Source organism: Atractosteus spatula, chromosome 3 (assembly GCF_055471065.1).
Source record: "Atractosteus spatula isolate fAtrSpa1 chromosome 3, fAtrSpa1.hap1, whole genome shotgun sequence".
NCBI classification, from domain to species: Eukaryota; Metazoa; Chordata; class Actinopteri; order Semionotiformes; family Lepisosteidae; genus Atractosteus; species Atractosteus spatula.
Genome location: NC_142708.1, coordinates 1518196 through 1531655, shown reverse-complemented (window position 1 = coordinate 1531655; position 13460 = coordinate 1518196). Strand labels below are relative to the sequence as shown.

The following is a 13460-nucleotide window of genomic DNA, read 5'->3' as shown; positions in this document are numbered from 1 at the left end:
CAGTCTCTGGACTCTCGTCTGTCATTCTGTATGACCCCCTGGCGTTCGTACACACAGCACCTGCACTCCTGAGCTCGGGTGAAGACTGAGGGGACGTGTCTGCTTCTAGAATAGGTAATCTTACAGGTAGCGCCAGGTGTGGCCGTGGAGATTCAGCAGGCTGAGGTTATGATGTCGTCTTCCCGCTACTCTGAATGGGGTGGCGCCAGTCTCTGAAAAGTACAAAGACAAACTAGTCCCACCCGCGTGGCGCGAGTTTGGTGACAGATCCGCGAACTCGTCCTTGACGTCAGCTCTCGTGCGGTTTGTGAGCGCTGTGTGAACTGTGGTGAGGCAGGGTGCCGTACCGCACCGGTGGTGTGTTCTTCTGCTCAAGGCGAGAGGAGCCGTGAGCTCACTCGCGACTTGCCTGTGGTTGTTAACGACCCCTAAACAACACCCCTAAAACAAGATTTATGAACTGCCTGGTGTCACAACCCCAAGACATTGCTACGCCTTACCGCACACGTGGTGTCCTGGGACACTTCACTGCAGCGGTTACCCGCCGGCCTTGTGACAATTACCCTGCGGGGGCGTTTCCCTCTTACAGAAACGACCACGCGTGGTGATGTACCAGGACCAGCGCTCTTCATAAGGGTGGTTTCCATTTCCTGCGCACCCGTCCTCACGAGCCTTGGGACGGGGGACAGGCGAGCTCGCACCCGGGGCCGGAGTCTCTCACAGAGGGAGCTGCAGGGTGCAGAGTCTCCGGGCCCGGTTCTGTGGCGCTCAGCGGTTTCGCAGGGGAAGCGGGACGACTCCCCCGCACTCGGCGGGAGCGGTCAGCGGGGACAAGGTCGTGGGAGAGCGAGAGGACGCGGGTCACGAGTTTTCCGGCAGCGTGGAATTTACGCGCACGCGGCACCGCCCGGAGAGACGCGGCTCGGTGACGTCACGCCGACGGCACGTGTCGCTGTCCGGCCCAGAGGGCAGGTCCTCGCGCAGAACACAGCCGGTACAGAAGCACAAGACACGGACACGAGTGGGGTTGTGCAAAACATCGCTTTATTTCTCGCCCGGCATACTTCTGCGACATTAACATTTCTTGTCACGCTAAAATAAACTCTAGGCTGCATTTTCAATCTGTTCAGCCACCGCTGGGCAAGCCTGTCCATATATTAACAAACTAAAGAGAACATGCGTAAAATGATTATCAGTTAAGTTTATTTTAATTCAAACAATCTATTATCATTACACCTGCAGATCTCAATATCTCAATTCAATCTCAATTCAGTAAACTGAAAGTCTTGGATGCACAGTTATATGGGACGTGTGTTTGATATACACATAGATGCATTGTATTAAAAAAATAAACTTGAGAAAATGCGACTGCATTAAACGCAATGGTTAACATATACAGGCATGGATTCAGAAAGCCGTAGTCTTCAATTACAGTTTCTCAGGACTCTGAACAACCTTTATACAGCACAAACATACAGTAGGGCAAGAATTAACATTTTATAAGATAGGAACAAGTAATAGGTTTATTCCATGCTGAAAAAAAGAAGAAAGAGAACACAACGTTTCGGCCGTGGAGCCTTCTTCAGGTGACAAATGTGTAATTTATAAGATACACATTTTGCCATGAATCCTGCCGATTGCTGGTTTTCTGAAGTCATAACCATGCGGCATCAAAGCCTGCTGTACAGCTTTAGTGTAGAGAAACGAGACGCTGAACTCCACAGCGCGGCCTGGAGGCTCGGGACACTAGCGGACAGACAGACGGACAGCGCTGTTAGTCTTACAGCTACCCTGGGCCTTCAGAAGCAGTGGCTATAAATGGTGTATTACTATCTTGTTGTAGCCGATTCGGTCTCTAGGGCTCCCGCCCCAGTTCGTCCCTCACCACCTGGGCTCGAACCCGGTTCTCCAGTGTTGCTCAACAGGGGTCTTGGCGACTGAGCTAAAGAAGACCTTCCCCAACCCGGCGGCCAAGACTTACAGCTTACAGACAATTTACAGACTGTAAGACTAGTTGTCCCTTTCATACAGCTTTACCTGTTTCTGCTTAAACATATCTGTCCGGAACCGATGGTCTTCCGTTTACTTCCTTCTTTGGTCTACAAGAGAAAACACGAAGAGGACAACTAGACACGTCTTACAACTCCACGTGCCGCGCTCAGAGCGCTCCGCATCGCTGTACCCCGAGTTCGGGACACTACCTCCCAGCTCAACCCGCTGTACCCCGAGTTCGGGACAGCACCGCCCCTCTCAGCCCGCTGTACCCCGAGTTCGGGACACTACCGCCCCGCTCAGCCTGCTGTACCCCGAGTTCGGGACAGTACCGCCCCGCTCAGCCCGCTGTACCCCGAGTTCGGGACACTACCTCCCAGCTCAGCCCGCTGTACCCCGAGTTCGGGACAGTACCGCCCCGCTCAGCCCGCTGTACCCCGAGTTCGGGACAGTACCGTCCCTCTCAGCCCGCTGTACCCCGAGTTCGGGACACTACCGCCCCGCTCAGCCTGCTGTACCCCGAGTTCGGGACAGTACCGCCCCGCTCAGCCCGCTGTACCCCGAGTTCGGGACACTACCTCCCAGCTCAGCCCGCTGTACCCCGAGTTCGGGACAGTACCGCCCCGCTCAGCCCGCTGTATCCCGAGTTCGGGACAGTACCGTCCCTCTCAGCCCGCTGTACCCCGAGTTCGGGACACTACCGCCCCGCTCAGCCCGCTGTACCCCGAGTTCGGGACAGTACCGCCCCGCTCAGCCCGCTGTACCCCGAGTTCGGGACACTACCTCCCAGCTCAGCCCGCTGTACCCCGAGTTCGGGACAGTACCGCCCCGCTCAGCCCGCTGTACCCCGAGTTCGGGACACTACCTCCCAGCTCAGCCCGCTGTACCCCGAGTTCGGGACAGTACCGCCCCGCTCAGCCCGCTGTACCCCGAGTTCGGGACAGTACCGTCCCTCTCAGCCCGCTGTACCCCGAGTTCGGGACAGTACCGCCCCGCTCAGCCCGCTGTACCCCGAGTTCGGGACAGTACCGTCCCTCTCAGCCCGCTGTACCCCGAGTTCGGGACACTACCGCCCCGCTCAGCCCGCTGTACCCCGAGTTCGGGACACTACCGCCCCGCTCAGCCCGCTGTACCCCGAGTTCGGGACACTACCTCCCAGCTCAGCCCGCTGTACCCCGAGTTCGGGACACTACCGCCCCGCTCAGCCCGCTGTACCCCGAGTTCGGGACACTACCTCCCAGCTCAGCCCGCTGTACCCCGAGTTCGGGACAGTACCGCCCCGCTCAGCCCGCTGTACCCCGAGTTCGGGACACTACCTCCCAGCTCAGCCCGCTGTACCCCGAGTTCGGGACAGTACCGCCCCGCTCAGCCCGCTGTACCCCGAGTTCGGGACACTACCTCCCAGCTCAGCCCGCTGTACCCCGAGTTCGGGACAGTACCGCCCCGCTCAGCCCGCTGTACCCCGAGTTCGGGACAGTACCGTCCCTCTCAGCCCGCTGTACCCCGAGTTCGGGACAGTACCGCCCCGCTCAGCCCGCTGTACCCCGAGTTCGGGACAGTACCGTCCCTCTCAGCCCGCTGTACCCCGAGTTCGGGACACTACCGCCCCGCTCAGCCCGCTGTACCCCGAGTTCGGGACACTACCGCCCCGCTCAGCCCGCTGTACCCCGAGTTCGGGACACTACCTCCCAGCTCAGCCCGCTGTACCCCGAGTTCGGGACACTACCGCCCCGCTCAGCCCGCTGTACCCCGAGTTCGGGACACTACCTCCCAGCTCAGCCCGCTGTACCCCGAGTTCGGGACAGTACCGCCCCTCTCAGCCCGCTGTACCCCGAGTTCGGGACAGTACCGCCCCGAGACCCCAGAGCAAACTGTACCTCGGTCATTCCGCCTGACTTTGGAAAAGAGCACGTGACGTACACTAGCTGATTTATGTGGAACCATAAAACAGGAATTATTTTTCTCCCGCCAACGTTTATAAAACATCTAAATGCAAATGAGTAACTTATAACGATTAACTAGGCCAATAAACAAACATGATTGTTGACTATATTCCAATATTTCGTTTGGGTTGACCAATCAGTGGTCGTCAGATATTTCGCAGACTCAGGGGACAGTGTGGGGTTTGTCCAGAGCGGAGCGGACTGGCGCGCGCGGTACTGCCCACGGACCGCAGGACGTTCGTGGGAGAATCCGAGGAACCGGCGAGCGTGACAGCCCAGGGCAGTGGCGAGATCTGCGAATTTCAGCAGTTTCCGTACCCTTCGACGGAATATTATTTATTGTGAAAACACTTCTGATGCGCGTTTTGACAGTAAATAGTCTAATACGGCTCCCTCTATTAATGCTTTTCAAGTACAATTCCTTTTTTACTTAAATTCTATTAGAAATTTAAAGAATCAAAAGGCAAGACATATCATGGAAATATGTAAAAAGCTTAATTTTCAGCTTTTATAATTGTGAATTCCTCTGGCTGTGAAGTGTCTATATCTGTATCTTTTTAATGTTTTGTCTGCTTTTTTGTATTTCTGATTTTTAAATAAAAACTTTAAAAAGTGTAATTGTTTTATTTTTGGCTGAAAAACGGGCTGAGTTTATCTTTTTTTGTGGTAGTAATTCTTGAGACTAACAGCTTGATTCAGCATTTTCTGAAACATTTTTCACTTCCCTGTGAGCATATTTTCTCAGATATCCGGTTAGGTAATCCGGGTTTGTACATAAGTAATAATTTGCAATATTTCTCGCTTAACCGTAAGACATCAGCTATTTTGTAACGGGAACCGCCATGTGTATTTCAAAATCCTGAAAAGAACAAGATGTTTAGTTTGTAAAAAAAAAAACATATCATCTGACCTTCTCTTGTAGTGGTGAGGACAGCGTCTCGTTCGGACCTCTGAAAAATGAAAAGAAAACATTTCGTTCTTCAGCTTGCCGGCGCGTTATCAAAGCCAAGGTGGAGAGAAAGATGATTATAAACCCTCGTCTGGGCCGTTCTCTGCGATTCCTGAATATGTCTGTACAGGTCTGCGTGCCCCTTATGAAGACAAGCTGGGAACCACGGCTGACGTGACATTTATATATCATTATTTTATAAACCAGCGGACTGACGGCTCCTCCAGGGGCGCGCAGACAGGACGCACACACCAGTGGGAAAGCTGAGAGCCGGACCTCCCGCGAGGGGGTCACAAGCCTTAAGTTCTCTTGAAGCAGCTGACAGACTCCGAGCGGCCGCGTTAGGAAACCGTCTGTTTCTGGTTCGGGGACGTGCTGGGACACTCCAGCTCCATGCAGCAGGTGGGCAAAGCTCTTGAGAAACAGCAGTTTAACAAGAACTGCAGAGCAGCCTCGGCTCTGCTTGAAAGGACACCATCCCTCATCTCCACAGCAGGGAAAAAGCTCACCTCTGCTTTGAAATACTGACAAATGTGGATTTAGTTGTCACAGAGTAGTTAACAGTGTCCCTTCTGAAGTCCCCTGCCAGAGGACAGTGCAGGTTTTGCTGACACTTATGTCCTTTCATACCTAGAAGTCTTCGGTTTCAGAATTAATTCTGGATTGAAAACGTTCACTTTAAAGATGTGCACAAATTATTTGTAATGAAACAAAATGGGATATCGTTTGAATGGGGTGAATAATTTAGCAAAGCATCATATGTGAGAGTGCATTTCAAGGGCACCCCTTTACCCAAAGAGTTGTGGGAGTGTGGAACAGGCTGCCCAGCCCTGCTGTTGAAGCAGATACACTCAAGACACAGCTGGATGAGATCCTGGGTTCAATTAGCTACTAACTACCAAACAGGCCAGAAGGGCTGAATGGCTCCTCTTATGTGTAGCTGTTCTTCTGACAACACGTCGGACCTGAGACCTGGCTCACACTGGAATAGTAATCAATGTGATTGGGTGCTATCAGCAGACAGGAGAAGGCAGAGTCGATTAGCTTTTCACACACGTTTCCACCTGAGAGCTTAGTTCAGAGGGGGGCTTGGGAGCAGTGCTTACTGTTGCAGTAGGTAATGGTGATGATGAGGATGAGGAAGAGCAGCCCACAGCCCGCAGACAGTGGGGCCCACACGATGATATCACAGCTCAGCGCAGGGTTGTGCTGCACGGCCTTTGGCACTGCAGAGAAGAAAGAACGCAAGTGATTCACGTGTCTAAAACACAGGCTCACCTACTGCTGCTTTGTGACATCCTGACAATCTTAGAGCACAAGAGTAACACGAAGCCCAGAGCGAGGAAATCCATCATCCTGCTCATCCCTGGGCAAGCTGCTGGAGGAGTGACCAGCGTGCAGGAAACCCTCACTGCCGGGACAGATGTACTCAGGGAAGCTCAGCTCTGGTGAAAGCGTTATGACACGATATGTTATGATATTGTGAGTGGAGGACATTGTACAATGAAAACAAGACTGAAATGAGAATCACATCCTGAGACCAGCTTGCCAAACAAGCAAATGATGAAGAAAAGTAGTTCCACCTCCTAAAGGCAGGGGTCACCAAGCGTCACATGACCACTGGGTCTTTCATCCTGCTGTAGAGCTTGATAACAGAGTAATTCATACAAGACAGACAAATATTTAATAACACAACTACACAATTCACAATAATTACCCCAGGAACAGGTATGCACATTTCTGTGAGTCTCAGAGCCCTGCCTCCTACAGGCACTGAAAACTCAGAATTCTCTCTCTTATAATCTGAATGCAAAAACTCTTAAAAGAGAGAGGATCTGCATCCTTACCAACAGAGTGGATACTAACAGGAGCTACACCTCTCTCCGAATGGATGCATGCCGATGACTGGGAACCAGTTTCCCTGTGCTAACAAAGGCATCGCTGAAATAAGAGAGGTGTTCATTGCCTGAGGACTCCAAAATCTAGAAAATCACAACTCCCACAGATACGACAGGCAATCCCTTTCTGATAAGGCCCAGGCTCGGGTATTCTTTCAGCGCTCAGGAGACCAGCGCCGAATCTGGTTTCAAGTCTGAACAAGAGGCACAGCTTCTGGTGATGATGATGAGGTCTAGGTGTCTATTCTTCTTCTTCCCTGCTCTTGCTTTCTCTTTCCGCTTGTCAGTTCCTGTCTCTGAGCTGTGGTTCATTACTCTTGCGCTGACCTCAGGCCCCGCAGCGTCAGTCTTCACCCAGCGGCTCAGTCCTGCATGGCCCGCCACTCAGTGTGTATAGAGGCAGGCTCACTAGGAATGGCCCAGTTACTGTTAAATATTAAATATTATTATAGTAAAACCGACTTCGTGATTCACAGTGAAGATAACTGACCTGAATAAATGATCACTCTTTGTCTCACCAGTACCTTTTTTGTGATGACTTGTCTCAAGACACAAACTAAGACATGTTTAAATACAGGTGAACCATATACATTATTCTAAATGTTCAGAATAAGGCAATTGAAAGGAGAAGTACAGCTATCCCCCTAACCACACATGTTTGAAAAATTGATTTGTGTCACTGTTTCTGCAATACTCTGTTGTTTTGTATTTATTGAGGAGAGGAAAGGAAAGAACTTCCCTCTCTAGAAAAGCTAGAATTTAGCTGGTCTGAGTCTGTATCATTGAAATGACTTCTTCCCATTCACAGATACTGTATTAAAATATGTTGCATATAGTTTAAGAGAAGTTGTGTAGGGCTTGAGATATTGAATGGAGTAACATTCTCTTCATAATCAATAAAAATACTGTCTTTTGTGTCTCTTCTGTCGACACACTGAGTGCAGGACCATGTACCTGTGAGACTGACTTACACTGCAGGGCCAGGAGTCAGCTGCTCTGCACACCTTCAGAGAAATTCAGTTTACACACATCTCTCACACCTGCCCCTGTTCCTCCAGCAGCTGGGAGAGTTTGCTACAATGGGTTGCCGAAAGCACTGAAAACACGTAGCCCCATTTTTACTCAGGGGCTGTCAGTGCACCTGTCATGACCCCGAGCAGACAAGCGCAGGCAAGCACAGGCATCTCAGAGCCTGTGGAGGCACCTGGGGGCAGATCTTGGCACTGGAGACGTCTGCAAGCAGACAGAGCTGGTGTCTGCAGACTGTATACATGGGACATACGCAGTGAAATTACAAACTTTCATCAAACAGTGGAATTCGTCTGAGTAACGGTGTAGAGCTCGCTCCCCGCCATATGTCTTATAGATTCATTCTATGTGCAAGCTTGTGAAGCAGTTCATGTTTTTATTGTAAGTAAGAGCCAGATATTGTGTCAAGATTATATCAGGTGGGCAGGTAACTGGTATGCACAATTACCATGCCTGCTGAAAGACATGGCGCCCCCCTGCTGAGGAGGGGGGTACTGCAGCACAGCACCAGGAGGGACCTCCAGCCACAACCTTCCCACAGGGACAATACAGGCTCTTGCTATCCCAGCATGCTCCACTAAGGCTAGTAGTTTCCCTCATGGGACCCTCAACAGTGACCCCTGGGCCTCCCTGCACACAGCTACTGGGGAATCTCAGCCACGAGCCCCGCGCTCAATGCTGCCCCAGCTGCGAGCACCCCAGAGGACGCCTGGATGCTCCTTACTCCTCGTGTCCCGGGACAGGCGTCTCGGTGCTTCCTGGCTGATAGACAAGAGTGGATTCTCCATCTCTCCGGAAACAGAAAATAAACAACATGGCCAACAATTCTACAGCACTGCCTTGAACATCTTACAGAATATACCATTGTTTCCCTTCGCCTCCACCTGCCAAATCTCAGGTTTTCCACACAGATACAGTAATCAATAGGTTTGAAAGCCCCAGTGATCACAGTGATCTTGTCCTGCTCACAAACAGGCAGCCGACCAACACTGGACTTGTCATCTAACGAACACTGTGCATCAACCTAGATGGAGGCAGGATCTGCAGCCTCAAAAACACAAAACTTTCTCACTCATCATCTCGGAAGCCACTACACTGCTCCAGATCAAGCTTGACGAAGGTCACCAACAACCTTCACCTCGAGCTTCGGGTTTGTTAAAGCACAGGTTGCTGCACCAATCTTGAAATTAAAAATTCCTGCTGCCTGCTGCCAGCTCCACACCTGGCAAGTACTGTCCAAGGCTGTCAGGGCGCCTATGGAAATTAAGATGGCTGCCTGGTCGCCATTTTGTCCTCAAGTTTTTAACAGAGGCAGCTAGAAAACTATGTAAGTAGCAAACTCTGCATTCAGCATCTACTGTACACGAGGACAGGAAATAACTGCAGTGCTTCATAAAACTACAATGCCTTGCAAAAACATCCAGAGCCTTCTTAAGGGGTCATATTTTGCTAAATTAAAAAAGGATACATACACTTTTGAAAGTAAACTTAACTTACTCATAACTAGAATGTTCAAACTGAAGACTAGGAGAGATACATTGCAGTAAATGTCAACAAAAACTAGAAAACAAGACTGAAGAATGTTGATAGCATTCAGAGGCATGAACAATATTTAGTGGAAAGTACCTTTGACAGCAGTTATAGCTCTAACTCTCTACTAACCTTGTACACTGGCTGGCTACAGTATTCGTCCATTTGTCTTGGCAGATTTATCTCAGGTTGCTCGGGGATTAACTTAATGACAGCAACAGTTTTCAAATCTCTTTCCATAGATTCTCAACAGGACTCGAGTCTGGGCTCTGACTGGGCCTCTCATGAGCTCTCTTATTCTGAAGGCGCTCCAGCGTAGCTCAGGTCTTGTGCTTTTACATCATTATCCTGCTGAGCGGGGAGTTTTCACCACAGTTTGAAGTCTTCAGGAGACTGAAACAGGTTTTCCTCTAGTATTGACCTTACTCTGCTCCAGCCCTATGAAGCGTGACTGTACCAGCACCAGGAGATTGGCCTAACCCCAACACAGCAGAAGGGAACACTTGGGATTCAGACCACAAAGCTGCAGTTTGCTCTCATCAGACCAGAACACCTTGGGCCAAGCTGTTTTCAGGTGCAGGTGCACTGTTGCAAACTCCGTGCAGGATTCCTCAGTGCTGGTGTCCTCCAGCTGCTGTGCCGTACAGCCCAGATACGACTCCCAGCTCGGACTCTGAAGCTCTCCCAAAGCCGTGTCCGAGCTCTGCAGCCCCGCCAGGCCAGCGGCTCGGTGAGGAGGGACAGTCGGAGTGAGGCTTCAGTGCCTGGTGGGACGAAGACACCGTCGCCTTCGCCCAGGGCGAGTACTCTGGGCTCACTGAGATGTCCGGAGACTCCAGGATTTTCCTACCCTTCTCCTGACCTGCCCTTTCCAGCAAGCTTGCTTCTGACCTGCTTTGAAACCTCCTGGGTCTTCAGGGCTGAATCTTCAATCTTCGCTTGACGTTACCTGAAATTCTCCACCTGACGGGTGTATTTGTTCTGAGACCACGTGAAGCCGTACACCTCCACAACTGTGTGGCTCATTAAGGTAATTGTGCACCTAAATAAATTCACATTTGCCACAACCAACCAATGATGACGTTTTTTTTTTATCTGCTTACTTTTCTTTATTTGTTTTGAACGAGTGGAGAAGGCTGAGTATGTACAGTAACGAATATTAAGTGCCGTCATGAGAATTGTGAAGTAGTCAGCTTTAAAACAAAACAAGAAGTGAAAACTGTACAGGGCGCTGCACGCTTCTGCAAGGCTGTGTAACAGTCATCAGAATAGACCCAGTACCGAGGACGACCTCACCTGAGGCCGACGTGTTACACGGCTTGTTCGTGATCAGCGAGCGCGTCGTCTTCTCTGTGGGCTTCGCCTTAGTGGTGGTAGGCGTTTGTTCTAAAAATACAAACGAGTGAAAGAATAAGCCATTTATTATTATTATTTATAATTTAGTCATTCTATGATGTTTAATTTATTCTTCGGTATTGCCTTAGAAAAAGGGTACAGTTAAAAGCGCGCCGTGTGAGCAGACCTGGGTGGCAGCTAAACTGATCTGAACTCATCTAATTCCTGTGGAATGTCTTCATCGCTGCGAAATCATTTTGCTCTTTATCTACAGCCGTAGCGCGTTACAGTCTCTCACAGCCGTCTGAAAGGGGAACATTAGAAAATAGAGTTGGCAGGAACAAATCCCGTTGTTCAGAAAAAGCAGCTTTCTCTTTTGATTCGAGCTAATTAAAGCATTATACTGCACGCGATTCAATGAACACAAAGCACAAGAATTTGTGGCGAGCGCTTACCTTTTGCTGAAACTTTCGTCAGAGCCCCTAAAATCATTTTATTATTGACGAGCGTGGCGCAGCTGTACAATCCGCGGTCTTCTGCCGACCTGAACTGCGTGATTTTCAGCATGTACGTCCCCGAGCTTTTGCTGGGTGTGAACCTGCTGTTGGCAACTTCAAACTTTTGTTTCCCCAGACTGTTCACGGCAACCAAGGTGTCGGTGGTCTTGTCTTTGACTCGGAACCAGTACACTGTGGACTCCGAGCCGCCAGTGTTCAGTTTGCAGTTGATGTTCACCGAACCCCCCTCTGTCCCAGTTAAGGGTTCTTGCATACAAGTCGCTTTAAAAGAGAAAATAAATTTTAAATTTTATACATCGATTCGTACTAAAATAACGGTTTGCTACTCATAACATTTTTTTAAAGCACGAACAAGTGGAACAGGATTAAATACTAAACTGCAGAAAACGAAATAAAAAGGTTGCTGTGGGGGGGGGGATATTTTAAAAATATTATTAACTTGTTTCTAATCGCGTACAATCTAACAAAAAAACACACACATAAAACAGAAACGGGAGAAAGTCGTGTTAAATTAATAACACGACCCTGTTTTCAATCTAGTTGGGTGCTTACCTCGCCGTGGAGATGCAGGAATTTTTTTAATGTAGGTCACTGTGTGTTTTTATAAATGTTTTCCTAAAACAGACATACTGTCAAAACGCGGCTCTCCCGTCCGCTGTTTTTAACGAAAATAAAATGACCTCGTTTCGGCTTAAATTTGACAGATTCCGTTCTTTACGGATTTTTTCTGTTTTGAAATGTCACCGCTGCAGCAGCCCGTGGGCTCTGTGAAGACCTGTCTAACGAGCCCAACCCGTCGAGATGCGGCGGCAGCGGGAGAAACTGTGCAGCGGTGACGATGTGACCCGTCAGATCCCATTTAAAAACGCACCGTCTCGCTTAAGTGTTTATCTGGATTTTCCTGTGTGTCTTTTTTTTTAAATTGTATCCTCACTTAAGGATAGATTGTCTTAACTGGTCAAAGAAAAAATTTCCCAACAAACTGGGGATGGAGCTCAAAATGACCGAGAGACGCGCTCGTCCTCTGTTGTTTGAACACCTTTATGGTCCGCGGAGCCGCCCCAGCTCCCAGCTCCGAATGGGCCGTAGGCGCCTCCATCCCGTGGGATTTCAGGATACAGGAATCCCCCCCAACCCCAGGGGGACGTGAAAACTTTCCCCATAAAAGCGCACAGAGTCAGCTCTTCTAACATCTCCATTAACACCACTAAATAAGAATGGCAAACGTCTGAGGTTGTAGCTGCAGGACACTGTAAATGTGTAGTATCGTGGATGGCATGAGGTGTAAACCCGGCTCTGCGCACATGGAGGTTATTACTCACGCTGAGGCTGGAGCAGGAGGCTGCACAGCGCCACGAGTCCGGCCGCCCTCAACATCGCGACGCCCCGACAGCTCCGCTGGCTCTGAGGCTCGGTCCTGGGCGCCTCGGTGAAGGGGCTGGGGGGGTTACTTCTCAGGAAGTGACTCTCGCCCAAGTGTCATCTGGGCGTATACAGTATTTCACTTCTCTACGACCTCTATAATTCACAAAAAAAAACAAAATTCACTGCTCACCGCAATGTTTGCAGCTAACTAAAAAAACGGTACAACTGTGCTGATGTACAGCACCTATCCCTTAAGACGATTTTAGAGGAAAGGTTTTAACATAAACAGGCGAGCTTACCGGCTCCCTATGGGCTCACTGCCGCCTTAAATCCTTTTTGGGGGAAATCCAGTGTCTGAAGGTCACGTGTAGCCTTTCCTTTTTTCAAGCAGTGTCTAAATTACTTCGTTGAAACAATTCGTTAATGAACCACCCGAGATGATATAAAAACTGGATAAAAAAGCAACTTTCTTTTTTAAAAGAAATAACTTCAGCTTTTAGTTTTGTTTGTCTGGGTCCTTGATTCATTGGTGATGCTGAAATAATCCATTTGCCTGACATTGTCCAGGCCCTCTGACACCTGGAAGAGATGAAGCACATTCCCTGTTACTGCTCCTGACCAAGCCTGATCCTGCCCGATTCTGCCTGTCGCCTGGATAATGACTTTGAATCGAGAAACTGCTTTGGTCAGTTTTCCCTGATCTGCATCCTTGAGTTTGGAAAGGTGCTTTGTAAATGAAAGCTTATTATTAAGCTCTTATTGATGATCTGACACCGATCCCTCTCACAGGCAATTCTCATACACTGACCGATGTCCCCGAAATCAAGAATGACCAACATGGGTTCAGAACAGGCAGGTCTAGCTGAACTAACATTGGTAGAGTTTTTTGAACAAGCAGGAA

The 13460-nt window shown here is 49.6% G+C and overlaps 1 protein-coding gene across 2 annotated transcripts; it reads right to left on the bottom strand.

Annotated features, from left to right (window-relative positions):
* Positions 1-1022: 1022 nt before the first annotated feature.
* On the bottom strand, positions 1023-12632 carry cd8a (CD8 subunit alpha). Of its 2 annotated transcripts, XM_088911523.1 has the most exons (7): positions 12517-12631; positions 11132-11455; positions 10638-10727; positions 5991-6110; positions 4846-4885; positions 2038-2099; positions 1023-1746 (listed from the first exon to the last, which is right to left on the bottom strand). In XM_088911523.1, exons 1-6 carry the CDS (start codon positions 12569-12571, stop codon positions 2048-2050), a joined length of 681 nt encoding a protein of 226 aa, XP_088767649.1. In that variant the 5' UTR covers positions 12572-12631; the 3' UTR covers positions 1023-1746; positions 2038-2047. The 2 variants fall into 2 exon arrangements, with proteins under 2 accessions (XP_088767649.1, XP_088767648.1); XM_088911522.1 differs by lacking the exons at positions 1023-1746; positions 2038-2099 and having other exon boundaries at positions 3527-4885; positions 12517-12632.
* Between the last annotated feature and the right edge of the window lie 828 nt (positions 12633-13460).

Excerpts from the sequence above, each read along its gene's own strand:
- cd8a (XM_088911522.1), bottom strand. The coding sequence starts at position 12,571 with ATGTTGAGGGCGGCCGGACTCGTGGCGCTGTGCAGCCTCCTGCTCCAG. Across the intron at positions 11,456-12,516 it reads CCTCCTGCTCCAGCCTCAGC|CGACTTGTATGCAAGAACCC; the intron begins GTGAGTAATAAC and ends TCTCTTTTAAAG. Across the intron at positions 4,886-5,990 it reads CACCATTACCTACTGCAACA|AGGTCCGAACGAGACGCTGT; the intron begins GTAAGCACTGCT and ends TTCATTTTTCAG.